This window comes from Canis lupus, chromosome 13 (genome assembly GCF_048164855.1).
Source record: "Canis lupus baileyi chromosome 13, mCanLup2.hap1, whole genome shotgun sequence".
Taxonomy (NCBI): Eukaryota; Metazoa; Chordata; class Mammalia; order Carnivora; family Canidae; genus Canis; species Canis lupus.
Genome location: NC_132850.1, coordinates 16649211 through 16675703, shown reverse-complemented (window position 1 = coordinate 16675703; position 26493 = coordinate 16649211). Strand labels below are relative to the sequence as shown.

Sequence of the window (26493 nt, the reverse complement as noted above, 5' to 3'; positions counted from 1 at the left end):
CTGCCTCATAACAAATGCTTAATAAATATTTGTTGCTTGAATGATAAAACAATAATAAGCCAGAGGGGAAGAGGGCAACAGTGTGCTAGGGTGGGGAAATAGAGAAACAACAATCCCTGTGAAAATTTTCTAGGAGTCCAAATGATTTATTTTATTTTTTATTTATTAATTTTTATTTACTTACTTACTTATCTATTTATTTATTTAAATGATTTCTTTTACTATTGGTTCTACATGGGTCTTCCTGGGCAGGTTTAGTAGCAGGTATTGTCAGGGATGAGAGTTAGGATGCCAAGAAATAGACTGCCCATAGAGGAACAGTTCCTCTTCCCCTTAATATTCCTGTATATATCCAAGTCTATCAGCCAAGGGCATGCTAGCATTTAAACTCAGGTTCTCAGACTCTCTTCCTCAGCTGGTCTGAGGGAACTTGCTGCTGTGGTACCAGCCTACTTGCTTTCCAGTGCATCAGTGTTATTCAAGGCAGAAACTTATCTAGCAGCCATCAAGGGAGATGAGCTGCTCCTCTACTTAACCATACAATTATGAAATCTTTTCCTACCTGTTCCTCTGGATTCTAACTGCATTTACTGTAAAAACAAACAAACAAACAAAAACCCTTGAGATTAACACCTCAGAGGAGGCTTTTTCCTTTGGAAACTCAAGTCCTGTGATCTGCCAGACACAGTCTGCAGAAAGTATTTAAAGGCCCACAATTCTGTTCTTGAAGTAGTCAGAAAAACTACCAATTTTTGTCTCTCTGCATTCATCAAAGTTCACTTAGTGAGGTGGACTTTTCCAAAATTGGAGGGAAACTTTTTGCCCCCCTCTTCCTGGGTAAGTCTCTGAACCTTTGCTAAGAGGGGAGGGACACCTGCTTGGAGATGAATTAGCACTAGAGTTAGTGAGCTCAACTTTGCAGAAGAAGAGTCTGGAATTGTGCAGAGAGGTATCATAGGTTACTATTATTTTACAAAAATATTTTGTTGGCTTAACAAAATTTCATTTTTAAAACAAAGGCGAGAATCAACCTATTTATATAAACCAGTTATCTAATATTCAAGGTTTAAAACCTTAACTAAGAACCAAGACAGTTTAAACACTGTTGAGTTTGATTCTATCTCTCTCTTTCTTACTTATTTTCCATTAGAAAGTCCACAACGTATTTTTTCAAGCAGTAGAGATGGGCGTCCACAAGGCCTGTGTGGAAATGTATTCTTGGGTGCCTGCAAAAACAATAAGAGAGAAGGGGCTCAAAATCAAGTAACATGGGTTCTATCATATTATTAGGTAGTAGGCATTAAAAAGTTTATAAGGGTTAAAGTCATGTTGCCCACTGGTCTTCTACTCTGGGGAGACCAAAATGGTGGATAATAGTTCTGATCCTACCACAAAAAAAAAGGTCTTCTATCTCACACTTAATGAGGCCTTTAGGTGAACCATCAAATCAATGACATGTCACATTCTTTTATTCTATCACAAACTCCTATTCACACTTTTTTTTTTTTTAAGATTTTATTTATTTATTCATGAGAGACACAGATAGAGAGAGAGGCAGAGACACAGACAGAGGAGAAGCAGGCTCCACGCAGGGAGCCCGATGTGGGACTTGATCCCGGGACTCCAGGATCATGCCCTGGGCCAAAGGCAGATGCCAAACCACTGAGCCACCCGGGGATCCCAGCCACCTGGGGATCCCCACACTTTTTTTTTTTAAAGATTTATTCATTTTAAAGAGAGTGAGTAAGCATGAGGGCGAGCAGGGGGAGGAGCAGAGAGAGACTAGTGAAGCAGATTCCCCGCTGAGTGCAGAGCCCAACGTGGGGCTTGATCCTAGGCCACTTAACTGACTGAACCACCCAGTTGTTGACCAAAATTCTTATAACTAACATTTTCCTTTTACTCCAACTGACCTCCTTCCTGCAGGCCATACTTCAGCCATGCTTCCCTCTAGGATTTGGCCTGTATTACTTCATTTTCACAGAAGATGAAGTAAAATTCCATGAATACTCACTAACTCCCTACTCTTATGTATTCATTGGGACTTTTCCCACATATACTTCCTCCAGGAAACCTTCACTGACCACCCAAGTTTATGTTCCCACAGCAGTTCTGTCTATATCAGATAAGTTATCCAGTAAGGTAACAGCCTACTTACTTGGCTCTCTCTCCCCCTAGACTGGAAGTTCCCTGAGGCCAGACATTTATCTTTATAGCCTTAGCACTTAGCTTTGTACCTCACACAGAGATTATGTTTGATAAATAGCTGTTGAATAAACAAACAAATGAATGAATTAGGTCAAATTAAGGCATCTGCTTAGTTGCTATTTTAGTTTGCCATTTTGGTTTCAGTCTTAAGAAATGCCACACTTGGGGATCCCTGGCTGGCTCAGTGGTTTGGCACCTGCCTTCGGCCCAGGGCGCAGTCCTGGAGTCTTGGGATCGAGTCCTGTGTCGGGCTCCGGGCATGGGGCCTGCTTCTCCCTCTGCCTGTGTCTCTGCCTCTCTCTCTCTCTGTGTCTATCATGAATAAATAAATAAATCTTAAAAATAAAAAGAAAAAGAAATGCCATACTTATAATGTCCCAGGTAATTTTATTTAATAAAAATAGATAAATGACGGAGAGAAGAGAAGAAGGTAGAAAAACAGAGATTCTAATCATAGCTATTGGTTATCATTTTTCTTCTATATTGTGTTACTTTGCTTTGACTGGTTAGTTTTTTTTTTTTAAGATTTTATTTATTTATAGACACACACAGAGAGGGGCAGAGACACAGGCAGAGGGAGAAGCAGGCTCCATTTAGGGAGCCCGACGTGGGACTCAATCCCGGGTCTCCAAGATCACACCCCAGGCTGCAGGCGGCGCTAAACTGCTGCATCACCGGGGCTGCCCTGACTGGTTAGTTTTAAGGAAAATTACTCTCATGAGATCTAGATACCCTAGAAATAATTTATCAAGTAAGTTAAGGTACACCACCCTAGGCTTCCACTCTTTTAGGAGATTAGGAGGGGGAAGCAACAGAGTTGTCAGACTTAGGACCCCACTCTCATAACCTGCTCACCTGCCCCGCAAGCCAATTAATGTATACAAAGAGGATGAAGAAAGTAGAAGATACTTCCCAATCTTTAGATTTTTGAGTACTAAGAAGTTCCTGAGAAAACAGAATTTTACAAATGTGAATGTGGTTACTTTGTGGTGCCGGAGTTTCATATGAAGTCCACATCCTAGGGACGCCTGGGTGGCTCAGTCTAAAGTATCTGCCACTGGCTCAGGTCATGGCCCCACAACGGGCTCCCTACTCGGTGACAAGTCTGCTTCTCTCTCTGCCCCTCCTCCTCATGTACTCTCTCTTTCTCAAATAAATAAAATCTTAAAAAATAATGAAGTCCACACTTTGATAATTCTCTCCCTTGACCTAACCAATTTGGAAAGTTACACTCTCCTGTTCAGGCCCTTGGCTTATAAATTTCTTGAATCATTCAATGCACTCTACCTATATTATTTAATCCTCATAATTACTTTATGAGGTAGATACATTACTCTCATTTTTATAGTTGAGGTCAACTTGTATTATACACACTGGAAAGGAATAACTTAAGAATTTGAAATAAGTAGCATGCCTGGGTGGCTCAGTCTGTTAGGCATCTGCCTTTGGCTCAGGTCATGATCTTGGTGTTGGGCTCAGTGGGGAGTGTGCTTTTCCCTTTGCCCCTCCCCCTGCTCATGATCTCTCTCTTTCTCTCTCTCTCTCTCAAATAAATAAAATCTTAAAAAAAAGTTTGAGGATGCCTGGGTTGTTCAGTGGTTGAGTGTCTGTCTTTGGCTCAAGGCATGATCTGGAGTCCCACATTGGGCTTCCTGCATGGTGCCTGCTTCTCCCTCTGCCTGTGTCTCTGCCTCCCTCTCTCTCTGTGTCTCCTATGAATAAATAAAATCTTTTATATAAAAAAATAAAAATTTAAAAAGTCTGAATAAATAAAAGTTTGAATAAACTCATCAACCCCTAGCATACATAGTAGTAACATTAATATATCATTTTATAATTTACAAAGGTTTTTCAGCTTATCCCTTCAAGTGGGTAAAACAACAACAATAAATTCTTCCATTTTTAAGAAAGAAAAGTTCTAAAAACTTACCTGGTATATTCAGGTTAGAGATTTAACTACATATCTGGAATATAATGAAGGAACAGAGATGGCCCAAAATGCAGAGATTTTTCTTTTCTTTCAGCTTAAATTTGTAGTGAATGTAAATCTCAGGACTGGAGACTAATGGTATTTAAGTTATCAAAATGGTGGTTTCCTTATTTCATTTTATTATTTTTGAATGATAGTAAAAGTAAGAAATAATGATTGATATTTTAAAGCAAAACAAATAAAACCAAAAACCTCAAAGAGGCACCAGTAAAATCTGGGTTAACAGACTGACTGCTCCAGGCCAGGAAGATCCTTTGAATTTGTAGAACATAAAGAAAACAGTAAATGGAAATGGGTAAGACATTAGAAATAGTTGTAATTTTATGTCTTAAAAATTTTTAAAGGGCAGCCCTGGTGGCTCAGCGGTTTAGCGCCACCTTCGGCCCAGGGCCTGATCCTGGAGACCTGGGATGGAGTCCCGTGTCAGGCTCCCTGCATGGAGCCCGCTTTCCCTCTGCCTGTGTCTCTGCCTCTCTCTCTCTTTCATGAATAAATGAATACAAATCTTAAAAAAAAAAAAAAAAATTAAAGACAGGGTCAGCCCCGGTGGCCCATGGGTTTAGCGCCGCCTTCAGCCCAGGGTGTGATCCTGGAGATCCGGGATCTTTAAATAAAATAATCTTTAAAAAAATGCTGTTAAAATGGTCTATTATAAAAAAAAAGAAATAGGGAATAGAGAAGAAAAGAAGAACTTTGAAAAGTAGAACAGATGATGGGGAAAGATACAAAAGTCTAGGAAACCTAAGACAACAGAAGCCATTAACATAAAGAATATATCTGGGTTATTTTTATAGACCTATTTTAGATTTTTTTTTTCCTATTTTAGATTTTTAAGTGGATTTTAGAATTTGAAGTTGTAATGTTTAAAATTTTGAGAGAGGCAGCCCTGGTGGCGCAGCGGTTTAGCGCCGCCTGCAGCCCGGGGTGTGATCCTGGAGACCCAGGATCGAGTCCCACATCAGGCTTTCTGCATGGAGCCTGCTTCTCCCTCTGCCTGTGTCTCTGCCTCTCTCTCGCTCTCTCTGAATGAATAAATAAATAAATCCTTAAAAAAAATAAAATTTTGAGAGAAATGTTTTTATGATTATCATGTTTTTATGATTTTAAAAACAGGAATAGCTTTTTTTTTTAAAGATTTTTTTTTTTAAATTTATTCGTGAGAGACAGAGAGGCAGACACACAGGCAGAGGGAGAGGCAGACTCTCTGCAAGAAGCCCAGTGAGGGACTTGATCCTGGATCCCGGGATCACGAGCCCTGAGCCGAAGGCAGATGCTCAACTGCTGAGCCACCCAGGAATCCTAGGAATATCAATTTTTATTATTTATTTATTTATTTTTAAAAGATTTTATTTATTTATTCATGAGAGACACAGGGAGGGAGAGAGGCCAGAGACACAGGCAGAGGGAGAAGCAGGCTCCATGCAGGGAGCCAGATGTGGAACTTGATCCTGGGTCTCCAGGATCATGCCTTGGGCCGAAGGTGGCACTAAATCGCTGAGCCACCCGGGCTGCCCGAATATCAATTTTTAAAGCAAGGAACAAAAACCAATAGGTGAAATAATTATAACAATTATTAATAGTTCATATTAATAATATTATTTTGGAATAAACAAGGAATGTATACACAAAAGAAATACTGGAAAAGATCCAAGAGTAGGCATTTACCGTTTAACCACAAAGATCAAGGGCTTTTAAAGTATCTTCATGAAAGTCCTTAGCCCGTCTGTATAATAGAGTGTCTACACCTGCCAAACTGAGTGTGCCAAACTGAGCTCTGGCTTTGACAGTTCTAACAAACTGCACACAAGCACACATATCTGCATACTGCATTCCCGGAGTGAAGGCCTCATTCTGAGTCCTGCTGGGACAGATATCTCAGGTGGCATGATATTTAGCTGTCAGGCATTAGCCCCACAGCCTTATTTTCCTACATGAGTTCCAAATTTCTGTTGCTGATTTCACATATCCAAAAAGCTCTCCAAATTTCTGACTCCACTCATTCTGAAACAACTATTTGACTGCTAAGGTTCCTTCAACTTCTAACACCCTTGCAGTTTGACTATGGGTAAAGTGAGGTAGTGCAGGGTACTGGCACCACTGAGTCCCACTTTGCTCTAGAGAGGCAACTGTCTATTGTATTTCCCACTTCCTTCTGCCCTTCTCCTTTTGGCCTTTAGGTTTTTTTTTTTCTTCACTCTTTTATTCTGTCTCCCCATATCCTGAGCATTCTTTTCTATGTAAGTTTACTTCTCCAGGAATCCTTCCTTCTCTACACATTTTATTTTTAAACACACACTCTCTTTCTCTTTTTTAAAAAAATATTTTATTTATTTATTCATGAGACACACACACACACACACACACACAGAGAGAGAGAGAGGCAGAGACACAGGCAGAGGCAGAAGCAGGCTCCATGCAGCAAGCCCGACGCAGGACTTGGTCTTGGGACTCAAGGATCACACCTTGAGCCAAAGGCAGGCCCTAAATGGCTGAGGCACCCAGGGATCCCCAACTCTCTCTCATTTTAAAAAGATTTTATTAATTATTTTAGAGAAAGAGGGCTCAATCTTACAAACCTGAGATCATGACCTGAGCTGAAATCAAGAGCTAATGCTTAACTGACTGAGCCATACAGGTCCCCTCTAGAGGCAAAATTTTAAAAAGTTTTTAAATTTTAATTCCAGTATAGTTAACACACAATGTTCTATCACTTTCAAGTGTACAATATAGTGATTCCACAATTCTATACATTACCCAGTACTCATCATAAGTGTACTATTTAATCCCCTATTTTATCCATCTCTCCCCCTACCTCACCTCCGGTAACCATCAGTTTGTTTACTGAAGTATAATTTTTTTTTAAAGATTTTATTTATTTATTCATGAGAGACACAGAGAGAGAGAGGCAGAGACATAGGCAGGGGGAGAAGCAGGCTCCCTGTGGGGAGCCTGATGCAGGACTCAATCCCAGGACCCCAGGATCATGACCTGAGCCAAAGGCACACTCTTAACCATTGAGCCACCCAGGTGCCCCTGAAGTATAATTTATATTAAAATTCACTTGTTTTAGGTGTACAAGTAAATTATTTTTAGAAAATATGTACAGCTGTACAACTACCACCACAAGCCAGTTACAGAACATTTCTATCATTTGGAAAAAAATCTTTTTTTTTTTTAAAGATTTTATTTATTTATTCATGAGAGACACAGACAGAGAGAAAGAGGCAGAGACACAGGCAGAGGCAGAAGCAAGCTCCATGCAGGGAGCCTGACGTGGGACTTGAATTTGGGTCTCCAGAATCACACCCTGGGTGGAAGGCGGTGCTAAACCTGAGCCACCGGCTGCCCCTCATTCAGAAAAAATCTTACATGACAATGCAACCAACCAATTTTCCTTTCTCACTCTCAGTTTCAGGCAATCACCAATCTGCCTCTTGTCTATAGGTTTGCCTTTTTCTGTCTTTTTGATTATAGTCATTCTAGTGGGTGTGAAGGTTTAAATTTGCATTTCTCTAGTGACTAACGATTGAGAATTTTTTCATGTGCTTATTAGCCGTTTGTACATTTTTTAAAAGAAGATTTATTTATTTATAGTGCACATGCACACATGAGCAGGGGTGGAGGGCCAGAGGGCAGAGAGAAAATCTTAAGCAGGCTCCATGGCAAGCGCAGAGCCTGATGGAGGACCAGAACTTATGACCCTGAGATCATGACGTGTGCAGAAATCAAGTCAGAGGCTTAACCAACTTAACTACCCAAATGTCCTTAGGGTGGTTATTTATTTATTTATTTATTTATTTATTTATTTATTTATTTATTAGATTTTATTTATTTATTCGTGAGAGACACACAGAGAAAGAGAGGCAGAGACACAGGCAGAGGGAGAAGCAGGCTCCATGCAGGAAGCCTGATGTGGGACTTGATCCCGGGTCTCCAGGATCACACCTTGAGCTGAAGGCGGCGCCAAACCACTAAGCCACCAGGGCTGCCCTAGGCTGGTTATTTTTGCCTTAAACATAATGATTTAAAGTTCCCTTTTGGGGTGCCTGGGTGGCTCAGTTGGTTAAGCCTTTCTTTGGCCTTGGTCTGATTCAAGACACACACTAGGCTGCTGCTCTCTGCCAGAAATTCCTCCTGTGCCCAGAGTCCTATCCTCTTCTGAGTCTCAGGTTTCCTACTCGTAAAACAAAGGGGTCAGAGTTAAGAGGTCTACTACTGAGAGCTTCACAACAGAGTTAGAAGGCCCTAAGGTCCTTATGTCTGCTGTACTGCCTACTAACTCCTCGGTTTAATACACTCTTGGAGCACTTTGTAAGATGTCATTAGACGAGAGAAATTCATAAAGCAAGCTGGACTGTGTTCCCCTAATAGCTATAGACTTCAAGGCCAGAGTGACCAGTGCCCTGTTCTTCAGCACTAACCCACGCCTGTCATCCTCTAACACCAGAAGGGAAGTGCATCATGTCTGATTCTTTTTTTTTTTTTTTTTCATGTCTGATTCTTTATAGAATGAAATGCCTTTTGGTATTTTGAGGGCAGGAAATCCAGTGCTTTTGGCAACATGGAAGTAGTGGCTGCAAAGCAGAGCCAATATGGATTTAAAGAAATATACCGTTTTAATCAGCCAGTACTGATTTAAAGAAATACTCGGTCATAAACAATCGTGGTATGAATGGAATCATTTTGGAGACTGTGAGGGGCTCATTTAACCCTATACATTCTCAACTCAACTCTTGCTATCTCTACTTAGGGTAAGGCAGTCTCTTAGAACCTACATCTTATCACCTATAAAATCAGGAGAGCGCCACCCTACTAAAACACTTAGCAGAATATATATTAAACTATAAAACTGTAAACAAATGTTTGGTATCCTCATGCTGCTGAAAATACAATGTGCTGTGTACTTTGTTCATTTTATACCTTCAGTGATGCTTATTATTTTATGTTCTTATTGGTGATTGATTGATTGATTGATTGATTTATTTATTTATAAGATTTTATTTATTTATTCATGAGAGACACACACACACAGAGAGGCAGAGACACAGGCAGAGACAGAAGCAGGCTCCATACAAGGAGCCTGATGTGGGACTCAATCCTGGGTCTGCAGGATCACGCCCTGGACTGAAGGCGGTGCTAAACCACTGAGCCATGGGAGCTGCCCAGTGTTATATTTTTTAATTTTTATTTTTAATAAATTGAACTTAAAAAATATATGTATGAATAACAAAAATAGTCCTCTTCTTCATCTGAGTCATCTTCCAAAAGATTTTTCCTTTCGTTCTTCACAGAATGAGTGATATCATCAACATTTAGGTGGTGCGTGAACTTGAGAGGCATACTTTTTTTTTTTTTTTTTAGTTTAGCACCATTTATTAAGTGATCTCAGCTGTTTTTGTAGCTGCTGCGTATCAGCCTGTTCTTAAAACATAAAATGCTCTTCCAATTCCTCTTGTCCAGGACAGAAGGATCTTCCAGGTAGCACACCAACAGAGCAAGAGACTCCGATGATGCCAGCCTCAATGATGGTGCCATCCAGAGAGGGAGAGGGTCATGGCACATTCAACCGCAGCTTCCAGAGGTTTTGAAAAAGGAGCCTTTGGGGGCCCAGCCTGCCTGGCATTTTGATGCTGTTGGTGTGGGTTTTGTGCTCCATAATGGTGTTGGGAGGTAGTTTAAGCACTCGCCTAAGGGTATCCCGGATGTGGGCTGTAGTTGCTAGGTCACTGGCAGTCTTATTCCATATTGATATAATGTCCTCCTGAAACCGGACAGAGACCACAGCCCCACAGATCTCCCCAACTATGAACTGTTTCCCCAACATGGCCAGGATGAGATTCTCCCAGCAATGGGATGCCAAGCCCTTCTGCAGTTGAATAATCCACTTGCCACCATTTTTATTTGCATCATCCTCCCACATGGGCTTAATCCCTTCTTTGAAGAGATGGAAGTCACTGTGGCCTGTCAGGTCTCCAGGACATACCATGTGGCTATAAAACCTCCAGAACTGCTCCACAGAGGCAAAGGTGCCGATCTGTTTGATATTCTGTTCATAGCTCTGTGAGCTGGTGGAACGGCTGGGGGTTCTTCTGGAGTACCAGAAAGTATAGTTGTACTGCAGGGGATGCTCTGCTGGCCCAGGGACAACAGCCTTCCTCTTACTGCTGCCCTGACTTTTGTCTCGTTCCATTTTTTTCCTTCTCACTATCTTTCTTTGTGCTGCTTTCTTCATTCTGATCATGGTCCCCACTGTCATCATCTTTCAATGCGTCGAACTTTTCATCCTCTCACTGCCGCTGTCACCACTGCCTCATGGAGTGACTTCCGCTCCACCAGAGAGGCATACTTTTTGCTCAAGAAGTACTCTTCTGGGGCAGCCCCAGTGGCTCAGCGGTTTAGCGCCGCCTTCAGCCCAGGGTGGGATCCTGGAGACCCAGGATCTGCCTCTTTCTCTCTCCCCACCCCCCTTCTCTGTCTCTCTCTTCTCTCTCTCTCTCTATATATATATATATTCATTATATATATATTCATTATATATATAATGAATGGATAAATAAAATCTTTTAAAAAATAGTACTCTTCTGTTTTCCAGCAGAATAAGTATTCACCACCTAGTCTTCTGGGGAGCTCTGGGCAGCTCTTCAGGGTCAGCAGCCTTGGGAGGGCATGGGGAGGAGTGGGAAGTGCAGGAAGAAAGTGGGGAAGGGAGACCATGGGTGCAGACGTGGTGTCCCCTCTGCTGCAGCTGCATGTCTAATCATTATAGTTTAAAAGAAACTAGAGACTAAGGTTGCTCAGAAGCAGTTATCTATAATTCTATCTATAATTCTAATGAGACAGATTCCGGGGCAAGCACCTGTTGCATAACTACCTGGTAGCTGTTTTATAGGGAGGCGCTTACTTGCCAGACCACCCCAAATGCCTGATCTTGGTGGTATTGTAAGTGGCAGGAATGACAGACCACTGATCATCACGTGTGCATATACAGTTCCAAAACAAAGGTCTGCCTATGCAGCAGGGTGGGCTACGGCACCACTGGTGCTCAGGCCCCGTCCAAGAAAAGCAGCTGTGTTGAAGGGAAAGCCCTACACTCAAAGTAGCAGACAGAGACTTCCAGAGCTGGAAGAGCTCTTAAGAGTTCTAAGTGCTGGGGCACTTGCGTAGTTCAGTGGTTGAGCATCTAGACACCTTTGGCTCAGGTTGTGATTCGGGTCCTGGGATCAAGTTCTGCACTGGGCTCCTCTTAGGGAGCCTGCTTCTTCCTCTGCTATGTCTCTGTGTCTCTCATGAAAAAACAAGTAAAAACTAAGAAAAAAAAAGTTCTAAGTGCTGCTCCTCATTGTACTGACTGAAAAACAAAAGGAAATTATTTTAGTTCACGTTAAAAGCAATTAATTCAGGATTCCTGGGTAGCTCAGTTGTTGAGCGTCTGCCTTTGGCTCAGTTCCTGATCTCGGGATCCTGGGATGAGTCCCACATCAGGCCCTCTCCAGGGAGCCTGCTCCTCCCTCTGCTGATGTCTCTACCTCTCTGTGTCTCTCATGAAAAATAAGTAAAATCTTAAAAAAAAAAAAATTGGGACACCTGGGTGGCTCAGCAGCTGAGCATCTGCTTTTGACTCAGGGTGTGACCCGGGGTCCCAGGATCGAGCCTCACATTGGGCTTCCTGTATGGAGCTTGCTTCTCCCTCTGCCTATGTCTCTGTCTCTTTCCCTCTGTGTCTCTCATGAATAAATAAATAAAATCTTAAAAAAAAAAGCAATGAATTCACACCTCTAGCCAACAGTCTCTAGCGCTTATATTCACTGAATAACTACTTTATGCCAAGCATATGGGATATTGAAGTGAACAAAATGGACATGAAAATTGCAGGAAGGGCAGCCCTGGTAGTTCAGGAGTTTAGCGCCGCCTTCAGCCCAGGGTGTGATCCTGGAGACTCGGGATCAAGTCCTGCATTGGGCTCCCCGCAGGGAGCCGGCTTCTCCCTCTGCCTGTATCTCTGCCTCTCTCTCTGTGTCTCTTGTGAATAAATAAATAAAATCTTAAAAAAAAAAAAAAAAAAGAAAGTTGCATGAAGTGTACAGTGTAATGGAAATGAATTATTTTAGGTGTGCAATAAATGAATGGCAAGCACAGAATGTTATGGAAGAGTGTAACAAGGGATCTTGCCTAGGCTGGAAGATGATGGGAAACTTCTGTTTAAGCTTAGACTTGAAAGATGAGCAGGAATTAGCAAGGTGAAAGGGGTGGAGAAACTGAGATGGGCACCCTGGCCGAGAAAACAAGCACCAAGATCTTGAGGCCGACTGGTGAGTGTGAGGAACTAAAGCTGCCCCGTAGTGATAAAACACACAAAACAAGATGAGGAGAGGCACAAGATGAAGCTACAGAGGTTTTAGGCCACATTAAGGATTTTGATCTTTATTCTTTTTTTTTTTTTTAAGATTTTATTTATTTATTATGAGAGAGACAGAGAAAGAGAGGCAGAGACATAGGCAGAGGGAGAAGCAGGCTTCCCATAAGAACACCGATGTGGGACTTGATCCTGGACCCCGATTATACCCTGAGCTGAAGGCAGATGCTCAACCACTGAGCCACCCAGGTGTCCCTTGATCTTTATTCTAAAGAAGTAGGTCTTGGGTACCTGGGCTGGCTCAGTCAGTAGAGCATGTAAATCTTGATTTCAGGGTTGTGAGTTCAAGCCCCATATTAGGCATAGAACTTACTTAAACATAAATAAATAAAGGAAGTAGATGTCACGTTATATGTATAGGTCAAAGTAGAGGTATATAAAACAGAATCATCTCCTATGTCTCTAGCATATTTAGTATCTTGAGACTAATGGCAATTTATATTCTGTGATGGATATCACTGATTTAACAGTGAACTAAATCAAAATTAAAAGGCGGTTTGGTGTAGCACTGAGTTGAAAGTCAGGGTTCTGTTTTTTTTTTTTAAGATTTTATTTATTTATTCATGAGAGACACAGGCAGAAGGAGAAGCAGGCTTTGTGCAAGGAGCCCAATGTGGGACTTGATCCCCAGACTCCAGGATCATGCCCTGGGCCGAAGGCAGCCGCTAAACCACTGAGCCACCCAGGGAACCCCCAGGGTTCTGGCTTTCACCTTGCCACTACATATGGCAAAATCTTTCTTCATGCTAGTTTCCTTATTTTATTTTATTTTAATTTTTATTTTTTTTAATTTTTATTTATTTATGATAGTCACACAGAGAGAGGGAGAGGCAGAGACACAGGCAGAGGGAGAAGCAGGCTCCATGCACCGGGAGCCCAACGTGGGACTCGATCCCGGGTCTCCAGGACTGCGCCCTGGGCCAAAGGCAGGCGCTAAACCGCTACGCCACCCAGGGATCCCTAGTTTCCTTATTTTAAAATGAAGTATTGTACTTCAAAGTTCCAGAGTTTTGTAGAGGTACTTTAGGAAACTACAGGAAATCTGAATCAGAAAAACTCCATGTTCTTTGTTTTATGTGTTAAGCTTTTCCATAAGATTTCACCTAAAGAAAAGGTTCCACTGCCTTAAGAGAAGTTGGAAAATGATTGCAACTTTTTTTTTTAATTTGTATTTATTTATGATAGTCACAGAGAGAGAGAGAGAGAGAGAGAGAGGCAGAGACACAGGCAGAGGGAGAAGCAGGCTCAATGCACTGAGAGCCCGACGTGGGATTCGATCCCGGGTCTCCAGGATCGTGCCCTGGGCCAAAGGCAGGCGCCAAACCGCTGTGCCACCCAGGGATCCCTGATTGCAACTTTTAATCTTAGATTAATATATTCACTAATTTTATACAACAAATGTGGAGATTGATCATATTACCTACCTAATACAGAATTATTAGGATGATTAGAAATTACTCAAAGTACATTGAATGGTATTTGTGATACATTAGGTACCCATTAACTGACAACTGTTATTATTATTATCATGAGCCACGGTATCATGAGCTTGGTAAAAAGACAAGAGCTGAAATAAACAGATGTTGCCCTCAGCAGCTCAAAATCTAGTAGGGAAGACTACATGTCAAAAAAACCCATTGTATAGTATAACGTGGTATACAATACATATATTATTATGTAGGGAGCTGGTACAGAAGAGGATGCAATGAGCTGTCTAAGAAAGCAGGAATGTGATAAGGTTTTACAGGGATGGATGAAGCTGGAGGTTGGCTCTGCAAGATGAGAAACTTATGAAGCAGGCAAAGTAGGAAAAATATATTTTAATTGAGTGCTAGGGTCAATAAAGGCAAAGAGGTATAAAAAAAATTCCAAGATACAATGATAAAGGTTCAAGCTGGAGAGGCAGGCAGCCAGGTCAGATCCTGAAAAGCCTTCTATGCTTACACGTCATATTAAAGCATTTGGATTGAGGTGTCTGGGAGCTCAATTAAGAATCTGCCTTTGGTTCAGATCATGATCCCAGGGTCCTGGGACTGAGCCCTGCATCAGGCTCCCTGCTTAGTGGGAAGCCTGCTTCTCCCTCTCCTTTTGTTTGCTCTTTGTTAAATAAATAAAATCTTAAAAAAATAAAATAAAATACGGGATGCCTGGGTGGCTCAGTGGTTGAGCACCTGCCTTTGGCCCAGGGTGTGATCCTGGAGTCCCGGGATCGAGTCCCACATCGGGCTCCCTGCATGGAGCCTGCTTCTCCTTCTGCTTGTGTCTCTGCCTCTCTCTCTCTGTCTCTCATGAATAAATGAATAAAGTCTTTAAAAAAAAATAAAAAAAATACAAGGCAGAAGTAAAGCCTCAGCCACATTTTTTACGTTTTAAAGGTCAGTGGATGGTATTGCATACTGGCAACTTGCTCATGATGTCACTCATATAGTAGGCATGGAACAATATCCAGACTTACAGCTCCTCTAGACCCTATCAGATATCTTCCTTTAGCTTCTCTTGAGTCCTGAGCCAATTATTGTGTAGTTCTGTGGTGAAGGATGCCAGCTTCTCCTGCAGGTCCCCCACAGCAATGAGGCTGAAGGTGGTGACAAATATATGTAGGTTCCAGTTTGTCCTTGTGGGTCCCTGTTTGTTCTTGCTCTTGTCCACATCCAGCTTTCCTTTCTGACTGTTGGTCTGGCTGACTAATAGCAATCTCACTCTGAACACTAGACATAGAAGCAATAGCATGCATACACTGCTCTACCAGTTTTCACAATTGTATAATAAATCCTTAGTCTGTATCACTCACAGTAGTTCTGTTTCTCTGATTGATATAAAAATTGCTGTCAGAACTAGTCCTAAAAAGGGGCGCCTGGCTGGCTCAGTTGGTAGAGCATGCAACTCTTGATCTCAGGGTCATGAGTTCAGCTCCACGTTGGGCATGGAGGCTACATAAAAAATAAAAAAAAGAGAAGTGGGGATACGTGGGTGGCTCAGTGGTTGAGCATCTGCCTTTGGCCCAGGGCATGATCCTGGAGTCCCGAGATCGAGTCCTGCATCAGGCTCCCTGTATGGAGCCTGCTTCTCTCTCTGCCTGTGTTTCTGCCTCTCTCTCTCTCTTCCCCTCTCTCTGTGTGTGTGTCTCTCATGAATAAATAAATAAAATCTTTCAAAAAATAAATAAAAAAGAAGTGGTCCTGGGAGAAAAGAACCTTAAGGATAGGTTTGTGAATTAATTCTGTATTACTTACAATTAATTTTCTAGTTCGATTAGGTTTATTTTTATTTATTAAGTAATCTGGAACCTGCTGAGGTCTGGAATGTCCATCATCCTTCACAAGAGGTGCCCTAGACAGCAATATGCATAGCCTCATTGACAAAGAGCTCCTACTCAAAGACAAGCCCGGAAAAGAGAACTCTCTCAAGTTATTTTTCTAAACTGCCTGGTCCATTATGTCTAAAGAATTTAATAGGGATGCCTGGGTCGCTCAGTGGTTTAGCGCCTGCCTTTGGCCCAGGGCATGATCTTCGGAGTCCCGGGATTGAGTCCCATGTCAGGCTCCTTGCATGGAGCCTATTTCTCCCTCTGCCTGTGTCTCTGCCTCTCTCTCTCTGGGTCTCTCATGAATAAAAAATAAATATTAAAAAAAAAGAATGTAATAAACAAGATTTAAACCCTCTATAGAAACTGGGTAAAAACTGACATATTAATTTGCACTCCTGACCTAGCAAGACCTTTTAGCACATCTATCTTTCAGTCCTTAATTCTTCCAGGACACAAAGCATTATTCCTACTGTCTTTCAGATCTAGTTTCAAGCTGATTATGTAGATGGCCAGAGGCAAGGGACCCGTTAAGGATCACTGGGGGGGGGGGGGGGGAATCCCTGGGTGGCTTAGCAGTTTAGCGCCTGCCTTTGGCCCAGGGCGTGATCCTGGAGTCCCGGGGTCGGGCTCCCGGCATGGAGCCTGTTTCTCCCTCCTCCTGTGTCTCTGCCTCTTTCTCTCTCTCTCTCTATGTCTATCATAAATAAATAAATAAATAAATAAATAAATCTATCTTAAAAAAAAAAGAAAAAAAAAGGATCACTCGGGTTCATTTCTCAAAGCCTGGTTCTAGTCTTTGCATGGCTAGAGTTACAACAAATTAAAAAGTCATTACCAAAAAAAAAAAAAAAAAAAAAAAAAAGTCATTACAAGACAACCTGCCAGGCACTCCCTACCCTTTGGATTCAATAGTTGAGTAAAAAAAAATTTCTCCTGAGTGACCGATACGTGTTAGGAACAGAACGGTATTAGGTCTATAATATTAAATGAAACACAGATATAACCTAGTAATCACTAATTTTTGTAAACCTTTAAGACTTACCTTTTGCTTATACTAGATGCTTTCATATAATATTATTATGCTTCAGAGAACTAAGTGACCTAGTTGTTTTGCTCTCCTTTCTCTGTGCCCTTGCTCATATGGTTCCTTCTAGAAAGACTGTCTCTATCCATGTGCACCACTACTCCTAAAATGTATAAATTCTTAAAGCTCCAGTCTCAAAAATCATTTTCTTCTAAAATTTTTCCTGATTCTCTTAATCTAGTAAGTTTTTTCCCTTCTTAATACAGAATTTCATCAGAAAAAATCTCTTATAGTACTAATGTTCCATTCATGATGTGTAACTATCACATCTTTCAGGGAAGGAAGATTTGAGACGAGATCTTAATTATAAGCAGCATAATGTCTAGAACAGTGCCTTATAAGGCAAGCATGAAATAATGCTTATTGAATGTCCTGAAAGAGTATACGTTCTTTTTTTCTTTTCTTTTCTTTTTTTTTTTTTTTTTATGATAGGCACACAGTGAGAGAGAGAGAGAGAGAGAGGCAGAAACATAGGCAGAGGGAGAAGCAGGCTCCATGCACCAGGAGCCCGACGTGGGATTCGATCCTGGGTCTCCAGGATTGCACCCTGGGCCAAAGGCAGGCGCCAAACCGCTGCGCCACCCAGGGATCCCCAAGAGTATATGTTCTGATAAGAGATACAGACTCGTTGGAAACAAAGGTTAGGAGACTTCAGGAAAGGCCTGATGAGTCTGGGTGTACTCCAGAATATTCCTGATAAGTTCAGAAGAGTTGGCAAGCTTAGGTGCACAGCAGGGAATGAGAAGCTGGGATAGGAATGGGGCAGACTACTGAATAAGAGAGCTAGTCCCAATGTAACAGTTATGCCTCTGATGGGGTAGCAGTTGAGGATCTCCTTCTCTCAATCCAGCTCTCACACAGCAGCTTTAGAAAGAGAGAGGCTGGATGGACCCTCAAGGGCTGCCTAATAGGAAACATCGCTTGTATAACCTTAATGCATGTTCTGTTTTTTTCAAAATTAAAATATCCTTTTTCAGGGATCCCTGGGTGGCGCAGCAGTTTAGCGCCTGCCTTTGGCCCAGGGCGCGATCCTGGAGACCCGGGATCGAATCCCACGTCGGGCTCCCTGCATGGAGCCTGCTTCTCCCTCTGCCTATGTCTCTGCCTCTCTCTCTCTCTCTCTCTCTCTGTGACTATCTTAAAAAAAAAAAATCCTTTTTCAAGCCTCCCTTTTCCTCCCTCAGTCCTTTCTCTCTCCTATCCTTCACAAACTATCAAAAGCATTTTCCAATGGGCTATCACCATCTCATCACCTTCCATTCTACCCACTTCAATAAGGCTTCCATTTTAGTAAAACACAGTGATCATTTTTACTTTATATATATATTTTTAACAAGGAAGTGGAAAGCTTTACAGTCTAGTGAAACTATCCTAAGTTTAGTATACAGATCTGATCCATTAATGTTCACTGTGGTAAAGTTACAGATTAATGAACCCAGTAAGTCTTTTTCATTTGCCTTCTATGTGCATAGCATAACATGTGGTCCCACACAAGTAATGAACTATTTTCAGTAATGGTGAGTATTCTGAATCCTACTCAAGATTGATCTGTAAACATTCAGAATGATAATGCCATCAATTGATAAAGACTCTCTATAATAACTCACTAGAGGGGATCCCTGGGTGGCTCAGTGGTTTAGAGCCTGCCTTTGGCCCGGGGCGCAATCCTGGAGTCCCGGGATTGAGTCCCGCGTTGGGCTCCGAGCATGGAGCCTGCTTCTCCCTCTGCCTCTGTCTCTGCCTTTCTGCACCCCACCCCCTCAGGAATAAATAAATAAATCTTAAAAAAAAAAACCTCACTAGAGTTGCATCTGCTTATTCTAGAATATTTGTTCTCCAATCTCTTCTTCTCCTAGATTTTTTTTTTTTAAAGATTATTTATTTATTCATTGAGACACACAGAGGTTTGGTCCCTCTGCTATCACAGCTATCCACACAGAGAGAGAGAGGCAGAGACACAGGCAGAGGGAGAAGCAGGCACCATGCAGAGAGCCTGACGTGGGACTCGATCCAGGGTCTCCAGGATCATGCCCTAGGCTGCAGGTGGCACTAAACTGCTGCACCACCAGGGCTGCCCTCTCCTAGATGTTAATAATTAGAAAGATTGGGATCCCTGGGTGGCGCAGCGGTTTGGCGCCTGCCTTTGGCCCAGGGCGCGATCCTGGAGACCCGGGATCGAATCCCACATCGGGCTCCTGGTGCGTGGAGCCTGCTTCTCCCTCTGCCTGTGTCTCTGCCTCTCTCTCTTTCTCTCTGTGTGACTATCATAAATAAATAAAAATTAAAAAAAAATTTTAAATAATTAGAAAGATTATGTGTTTGAACCTTGCTGTGAAGAATGAGAGAAGAAATATGCATGGTCAGTCGATAAAGAAGAAAATGTATGGGCAAGCCTTCCAAAGCAGGGAAGGCATCAGCAAAACTGCCATCTCAGTAGTAATGCAATTTAGTGGTAAAAGACAAAATCTTTGGGCTGGCTGGTTCAGTTGGGTTAATCATCTGCCTTTGGCTCAGGCTGTGATCCCGAGGTCCTGGGATGGAGCCACACATTGGGCTCCCTGCTCAATGGGGAACCTCTTCTTCCTCTCCCTCTGCTGCTCCCCGTAGTGCTCTCTCTCTCTGTGTGTCAAATAAATAAATAAAATCTTTAAAAAAGAAAAAAAAAAAGACATCTTTAAAGAAAGGAAACTGCTAAAAAAAAAAAATGCTACCTTGTCTAACAAAATTAAGAACTTTTTCTTTGGATCCAGTACACAACACAAATACATAAGGTGTTCTTACCTTGCAGACTTGTATTGGACACTTAATCCTAATGCACATTTAATGACAGGCTACCATGCTGGCCCAGTAAACCTTTCTCCAGTCTAGGTTTCTGCAATAGCACCATAATTTGGTCTCTCTGCTATCACAGCTATCTATCTATTGTTTATCAAACCCTCTTATTTGCCAGGTACCATTCTAGGGATCTGTCTGTCACACAGTAATCATTTTTAAATTATCATCTTACCTAACCTCAATATCAACACTACTGCTACTTCCTCACTCTGGCTCCTGCAATGTTATGTTCTCTTGGTTTTCTTTTTCTCTTCTATTTGCTGTTCTATGTTTCCTTTGGAGGCCCTTGATCCTCTAGCTGGTCTAAGTTTTTTTTTTTTTTTTAATTAATTAATTAATTAATTTATTTATTTATGATAGTCACAGAGAGAGAGAGAGAGAGGCAGAGACACAGGCAGAGGGAGAAGCAGGCCCCATGCACCGGGAGCCCGACGTGGGATTCGATCCTGGGTCTCCAGGATCGCGCCCTGGGCCAAAGGCAGGCGCCAAACCGCTGCGCCACCCAGGGATCCCTAGCTGGTCTAAGTTTGTTCCTAATTCTCTTTTCTTCTCTTCTACGTGATTCGATCCATGTTCATTTCATTTAAAAAAAATTTTTTTTAAAAATTTATTTATGATAGGCACACAGTGAGAGAGAGAGAGAGAGAGGCAGAGACATAGGCAGAGGGAGAAGCAGGCTCCATGCACCGGGAGCCCGACGTGGGATTCGATCCCGGGTCTCCAGGATCACGCCCTGGGCCAAAGGCAGGCGCTAAACCGCTGCACCACCCAGGGATCCCCCCATGTTCATTTCATTAATCACCATCTATATATTAATGATTACAAATTTTTATCTTAGGCATAGTCCTATCCTCTGAGCTCTAAGTATATACATAAAACTTGTTACACTTTTTTTAAAAAAAGATTTTATTGGGGCGCCTGGGTGGCTCAGTGGTTGAGCGGCTGCCTTTGGCTCCGGTCGTGATCCTAGAGTTCTGGGATCAGGTCCCACATAGGGCTTCCCGTGGGGAGCCTGCTTCTCCTTCTGCCTATGTCTCTGCCTCTCTGTGTGTCTCTCATGAATAAATAAATTAAATACTTAAAAAAAATAAAAGAAGATTTTATTTTATTTATTCAGGAGACATACAGAGAAAGAGGCAGAGACATAGGCAGAAGGAGAATCAGGCCCCCTGCGGGGAGCCTGATGGTGGGGGGAGATGGGTGGGGAGAGGGGCATGGGGACAACAACTTGATCCTGGAATTCTGGGATCACGTCCTGAGCCAAAGGCAGATGCTCAACCACTGAGCCACCCAGGCGTCTCTCTTACTGACACTTTTACCTGAATATCCTAAAAGTACCTCAAATTCAGCATATCCCAAACTGAACTTTGGATCTTATCTCTACAAACTTAGTTGCTCCCATCTCTTGATTTATCTTGCTGCTCAAACCAGAAATGTGAATCATTCCTGACACCTTTCCACATCTTAGCCCCAAGGTTCAATCACACACATGAACTCCTCAGTTTTTACCTGCTAAGTCCTTCTCTAATTTATCCACTTTTCTCCATCTCCACTGTCAATATCCTAGTCCAAACCATCATTATTTCTCACCTGGATTACTAGAATACCCTCCCTTACCTAGTCTCTCTATATCCTCTTACCAAATGCCAATCCATTCTTCACACTCTACCCAGAGTTACCTTTTCAAAAGGGAAATCTGGTCATGTCATTCTCCTACTTAAAACCTTTTGCCTAGTGCAAAGAGGGTCAGAAAAAGCTTCATAGAGAAGTAATATATGAACTTAGTCTTGAAAGAAGAGCAGGTATTTAGCCAGGTAGAGAAGGGTAGCTGGCTGAAGGAAGGTTAGGAATGGTGAAAACAAAAGGACAGAAGCTTGAAAAAGAAAGCAGAAGTCACAGAACTACAAGCACTTCTCCATCCTATAGGGTCAGAGTGTTGAGCAGGGGTTGTAGGTGGAATGGTGAGATATAAGGATGAAAGGGGTAGGCATGGTTAGATGACTAAGAGCCTTTAGGAATTTGTGCCTTATCCTACAAGCTATGTGCTTATAGGTGTAGGGGGGAAAGTAGTAGTAGAAAGCAAGTTGAAAATTGGGAGAGTGCTAGAAAAACTCACAGAACAAGGTTCCAGGGGAAACAGGCATTAAGTGAGGGGATCAGGAAACTTCTTCCTCTAAGGCTAGAGAAAAGAAAGTGAAGGTAGGTCTGGGTAAAGATAAAACTACGGATAGGGGTAGTATGCTGGGAAAATCAGTATCTGATAGCCAGGATTTTCTTGAAGGAGGAGGAGGCAAGTAATTTTCTAAGATAAGAAGGTGGTAATGGTTGACAATAACTGCTAAGAGAAGTGGAAGAGTGTTTCAGGAGAAATGTGCAAGAATTCAGAGTGGCTTTAAGGGTTCAGCTAAGATTGGAACCATGAATTTATAGTGGTGCCAATTTACAACCTGCATAATATCTTTCCTGGTGTGACTTGAACAAAACAGATGTAGGAGTAGACAAAATAATAGATGTTAAAGTAATCCAAAGTTGAGGGTTATGAGGGTGGATATAGCAAAAGGACAGTGAGCAAGGATATGGAGGGGAAATGACTGAAGTCACACACCGCAGGGTCTAGACTGGATGAAGAAGGAAATGAGGGATAAAAAGAGGAAAAAGAGAAAGAGGGAAGGAGGGGCGAAAGCAAGGAACTGAAAGATAGAGACTGAAATGAAGGAAATAGGCTTCTAGGTAAAGACAGCAGATTAAACACAGGCATTAAGCCCTGTTCCTTCTTTTTTTTTTAAGATTTAAAAAATTTGTCTACTAAGAGAGTGACCATGAGCAGCAGGGAGGGGCAGCGGGAGAGGGAGAAGCAGACTCCCTGCTCAGCAGGGAGCCCTGACATAACATAAGGGTTCCAGGGCTCCATCTAAGGACCCGGGACCACAAACTGAGCCAAAGACAGACAGTTAACCTACTGAGCCACCCAGGCACCCCAGCCCTATTCCTTTTTTTTTTTTTTTTAAAGATTTTATTTATTTATTCACGAAAGACATAGAGAGAGAAGCAGAGACACATGCAGAGAAAGAAGCAGGCTCCCTGGGGAGCCTGATGCAGGGCTCATCCCAGGATGCTGGGATCACAACCTGAGCCAAAGGTAGATGCTCAACCACTGAGCCACCCAGGTGCCCCAGCCCTATTCCTCTTGAAAGCTCATTAAAGTGACAGTAAAGGGTTTTTGTTGTTGTCTTCATTGTTTTTTGGAAGAGTATAAACTCCAAGGACAAAGATTAAGAGAAGAGAGAGGGATCCCTGGGTGGCGCAGCGGTTTGGCGCCTGCCTTTGGCCCAGGGCGCGATCCTGGAGACCCGGGATCGAATCCCACATCGGGCTCCCGGTGCATGGGGCCTGCTTCTCCCTCTGCCTCTCTCTCTCTCTCTCTGTGTGACTATCATAAATAAATAAAAATTAAAAAAAAAAAAAAAAAGAGAGAATAGTGAAACAATTTTGGAAGCTGGAAAGTAGGAAGGTGGTGGCAGATTCAGCATATCCAAAAGCTGAATCCCAAAATGGCCATATGGAAAGCTGAACAGCAACCTGATTTGTCCTCCAGAAGCCCTGAAATAATCAGGAATTGTCACCAGAGCTTTTACACACCTAGAAAGGAGACCGGAAGATTTTCCTCTGAAGTCTGTAGCCAGTCCAAAAGAAGAAGTTTCAGGACACTGACATGAAAGTTCTTTTACAAGTAATCTACATCACTTTAAAGAAGTGAGTTAAAAAAATGTCTAAACTTAAACAAGATGAACGTATAAACATTTTATTCCATTTTAAAAGATATCCTTTAGAAGTTTGTTTTAATATTATCATTATCCTTCTAGTGAAAAACCTTGACTAGTGCTCAAAAGAAAACAACATAATACTAGAGAAAAGTTACATGACTTTCTTATTAAATATTTGGCACAAACACCTTTTACTTATGAATTATTAAAAACACATGTCTTTCAGAAATAACACAGGAATCTGAGAGCTGGAGAGGCGTCTTTAAAGAAAAACTAAGCCAATTTCAGTCAGGGAAACTGAGGTTTAGAGAAGCAAAGTTATTTGCTCAAGGTCATATACCTGATTGGTCTCATAACTCAATTTCAAAATCTCTAGACTTTAATTTCCAGTACATGCTCTTTCTACCAGCAACACTCTTTTCTACTCCTTATAATGCATCTCCAAGTCATGAATGCATCAATTTGACATGGAGGAAAGGAGTCGTGGTATCTTCAAATCCACTGAGGTTGTAGAATGTGGGCCCGCTGGAGTGAAGTGACCAGTACTGTCTGATGACTGAACAGCTTGTTGGGGAGACTGTTTCTTCTGTACCTGACTATAGGGACAGCAGAAGTCCTACTTGACCAAATGTCTTATAATATTTCCCTTTCCAGGACCAAACATGCCTGAGATCCTCAAAACAGAACTCTCTCTTTGCAATCAAGGAAACACTTCATCTTCTCTCAGAAGGGAGAAAACAAAGGAGATGTATATTCCATTATCACTGTCTCTTTCTCCTACAAGCAGTATGAAAAGTTAGAAAACCTTAAGAGGTTTCAGGCTCTCCATACACAAAGGCCTTTTCCAAGATAACTTTGGTGCCTTCCCAATAAGAACTAGCCCCCCGCCTTTGGAAATTCAGTTAAAAAAGAAGAAAAAAAGATAGGAAGTATCATATTCTCATATTTAAAAGTGCTTGAAAATCTGAATTTAATTATTTTTTACCCACCATCTTACTGAGGCCAGGAGGAGCACAATACCCTAGAGGGTCATAGGAATGGGGGCAAGAACATTTTTACTGCTCATTTATCTAGCCAGCTGCCCTATTATAACTACAAATCAAAGATCCTGAATCACTGGAGTGTAGATTACAAGTCAGAAGAATGGAGGGGAAAAAATCCACCAACAACTAAAATGTAATCTAGTTCTAGGAAACTTGTGTTAATGGTGTTAATGACCCCAGCGCTTACCCAAGGCCCCCAAATCAGCAGCTATGAAGGAATACATGTCCATCTGCTCTTCATTTTCACCTTGTCTGGCTATTTCCTTCTTTGCTCCCATCATGACCAAACCTTGCTCTCTTTGGCAGAGACCACTAGGACGAGGCCTTTTACTAACAGTCCACCATAAGGAGCCTTCAGCTAGTTCCCAGGGAGGTGAAAGAGAAAGCATGAGACAGTCTCCACCCTGTAGTAATTATAGAAATATATGACTAGCTTCTAAGAACTTAATGTCTAAGCCTGCCAACTCTACTATACAGCAAAGCATAAACATTAGTGCTTGATGGATGCATAAATGAGCCGGTCCCTTGTTTCACATAATAATAGATAATCACAGTTAGTTCTTTCTGCATTCCAAAAGATACAATCCTTTCACTCTTTGGAGTCTTGCGAATTTAGCAATGCAACACTGTGATACTTTTTAGGTTTTATACTCTAAAATATTTTATTTATTTATTCATGATAGTCACACAGAGAGAGACAGAGAGGCAGAGACACAGGCAGAGGGAGAAGCAGGCTCCATGCAGGGAGCCTGACGTGGGATTCGATCCCAGGTCTCCAGGATCGCGCCCTGGGCCAAAGGCAGGCGCCAAACCGCTGCGCCACCCAGGGATCCCCAAATCTATCCTGCACACTGCTGTCAGATTATCTTTCTAGAATTCTGAATTTGAATCATTTCCCTTCTCAAAAAATTTTTAATAATTCCCCAGTGTTCAAGGCCCTCTGTTATTGTACCAACTTAACTTCCCAGCCTTATCTCCTAGTATTCCCCAATGGGTACCCTCAATTTGGGCCAGACTGTCCTTTTTTTTTGTTTTTTTTGTTTTTTGTTTTTTTGGGCCAGACTGTCCTTAAACAAATCTTGCATACCGTGTCTCCACACATTTGCTCATGGGATTCTCCCCACACAGGATCCAGTTTCCTATGTATCTTTCCATACTTGATCTATATATATCCATCTTTCAAGTCTAAATTATTCCCTTACATTTTCCTGACCACCTGAGCCCCTAGAGACTCCTGACCATAATTATTCAGTATCTGATATTGTTTGCTGTTGTTTGTTAACCTTTTTAAATTTCTTTTTTAAAGATTTTATTTATTCGAGAAAGGGAGAGAGAGAGAGAGAGAGAGAGAGAGAGAAAGAGAAGCAGGCTCCCCGCAAGGAGCTTGATGTGGGACTTGATCCCGGACCCCAGGATCACACCCTGAGCCAAAGGCAGACGCTCAATGGCTGAGCCACCCAGGCATCCCTGTTAACCTTTTTTTTTTTTTTTTTTTTAAAGATTTTATTTATTTAATCATGAGAGACACAGACAGAGAGAGAGGCAGAGACACAGGCAGGGGGAGAAGCAGGCTCCATGCAGGGAGCCCGACACTGGATGCAGGACTTGATCCTGGGACTCTCGGTTCATGCCCCAAGCCAAAAGCAGAGGCTCAACTGCTGAGCCACCCAGGCGTCCCCTTGTTAACCTTTTTTTTTTTTAAAACAAAGATTCACCTGAGCCAAAACCAAGAACCAAATCCTCAACCGACTGAGCCACCCAGGCTCCCCTGTTTGTTTCTTTTATATGCATAATCTTATCTTGCACCAAGGTGAACAAATTCTTTGAGATTGTCTCCTGCTTCAAGGAT

General features: G+C 42.0%; 1 protein-coding gene and 1 pseudogene across 3 annotated transcripts in view; both read right to left on the bottom strand.

Annotated features, from left to right (window-relative positions):
* Positions 1-26493, bottom strand: part of EIF2B3 (eukaryotic translation initiation factor 2B subunit gamma) — a 144986-nt gene that overhangs the window by 46621 nt on the left and 71872 nt on the right. For 2 of the 3 annotated variants that reach the window (XM_072772446.1, XM_072772447.1), the window contains exon 6: positions 1137-1226. The exons of the other annotated variant lie outside the window; for it this stretch is intronic. In XM_072772446.1, coding sequence (XP_072628547.1) covers positions 1137-1226 — 90 coding nt within the window. The remainder of the gene's footprint in view (positions 1-1136; positions 1227-26493) is intronic. 3 annotated transcript variants of the gene reach the window in all.
* Positions 9335-24922, bottom strand: LOC140603213 (eukaryotic translation initiation factor 4E type 2 pseudogene; annotated as a pseudogene).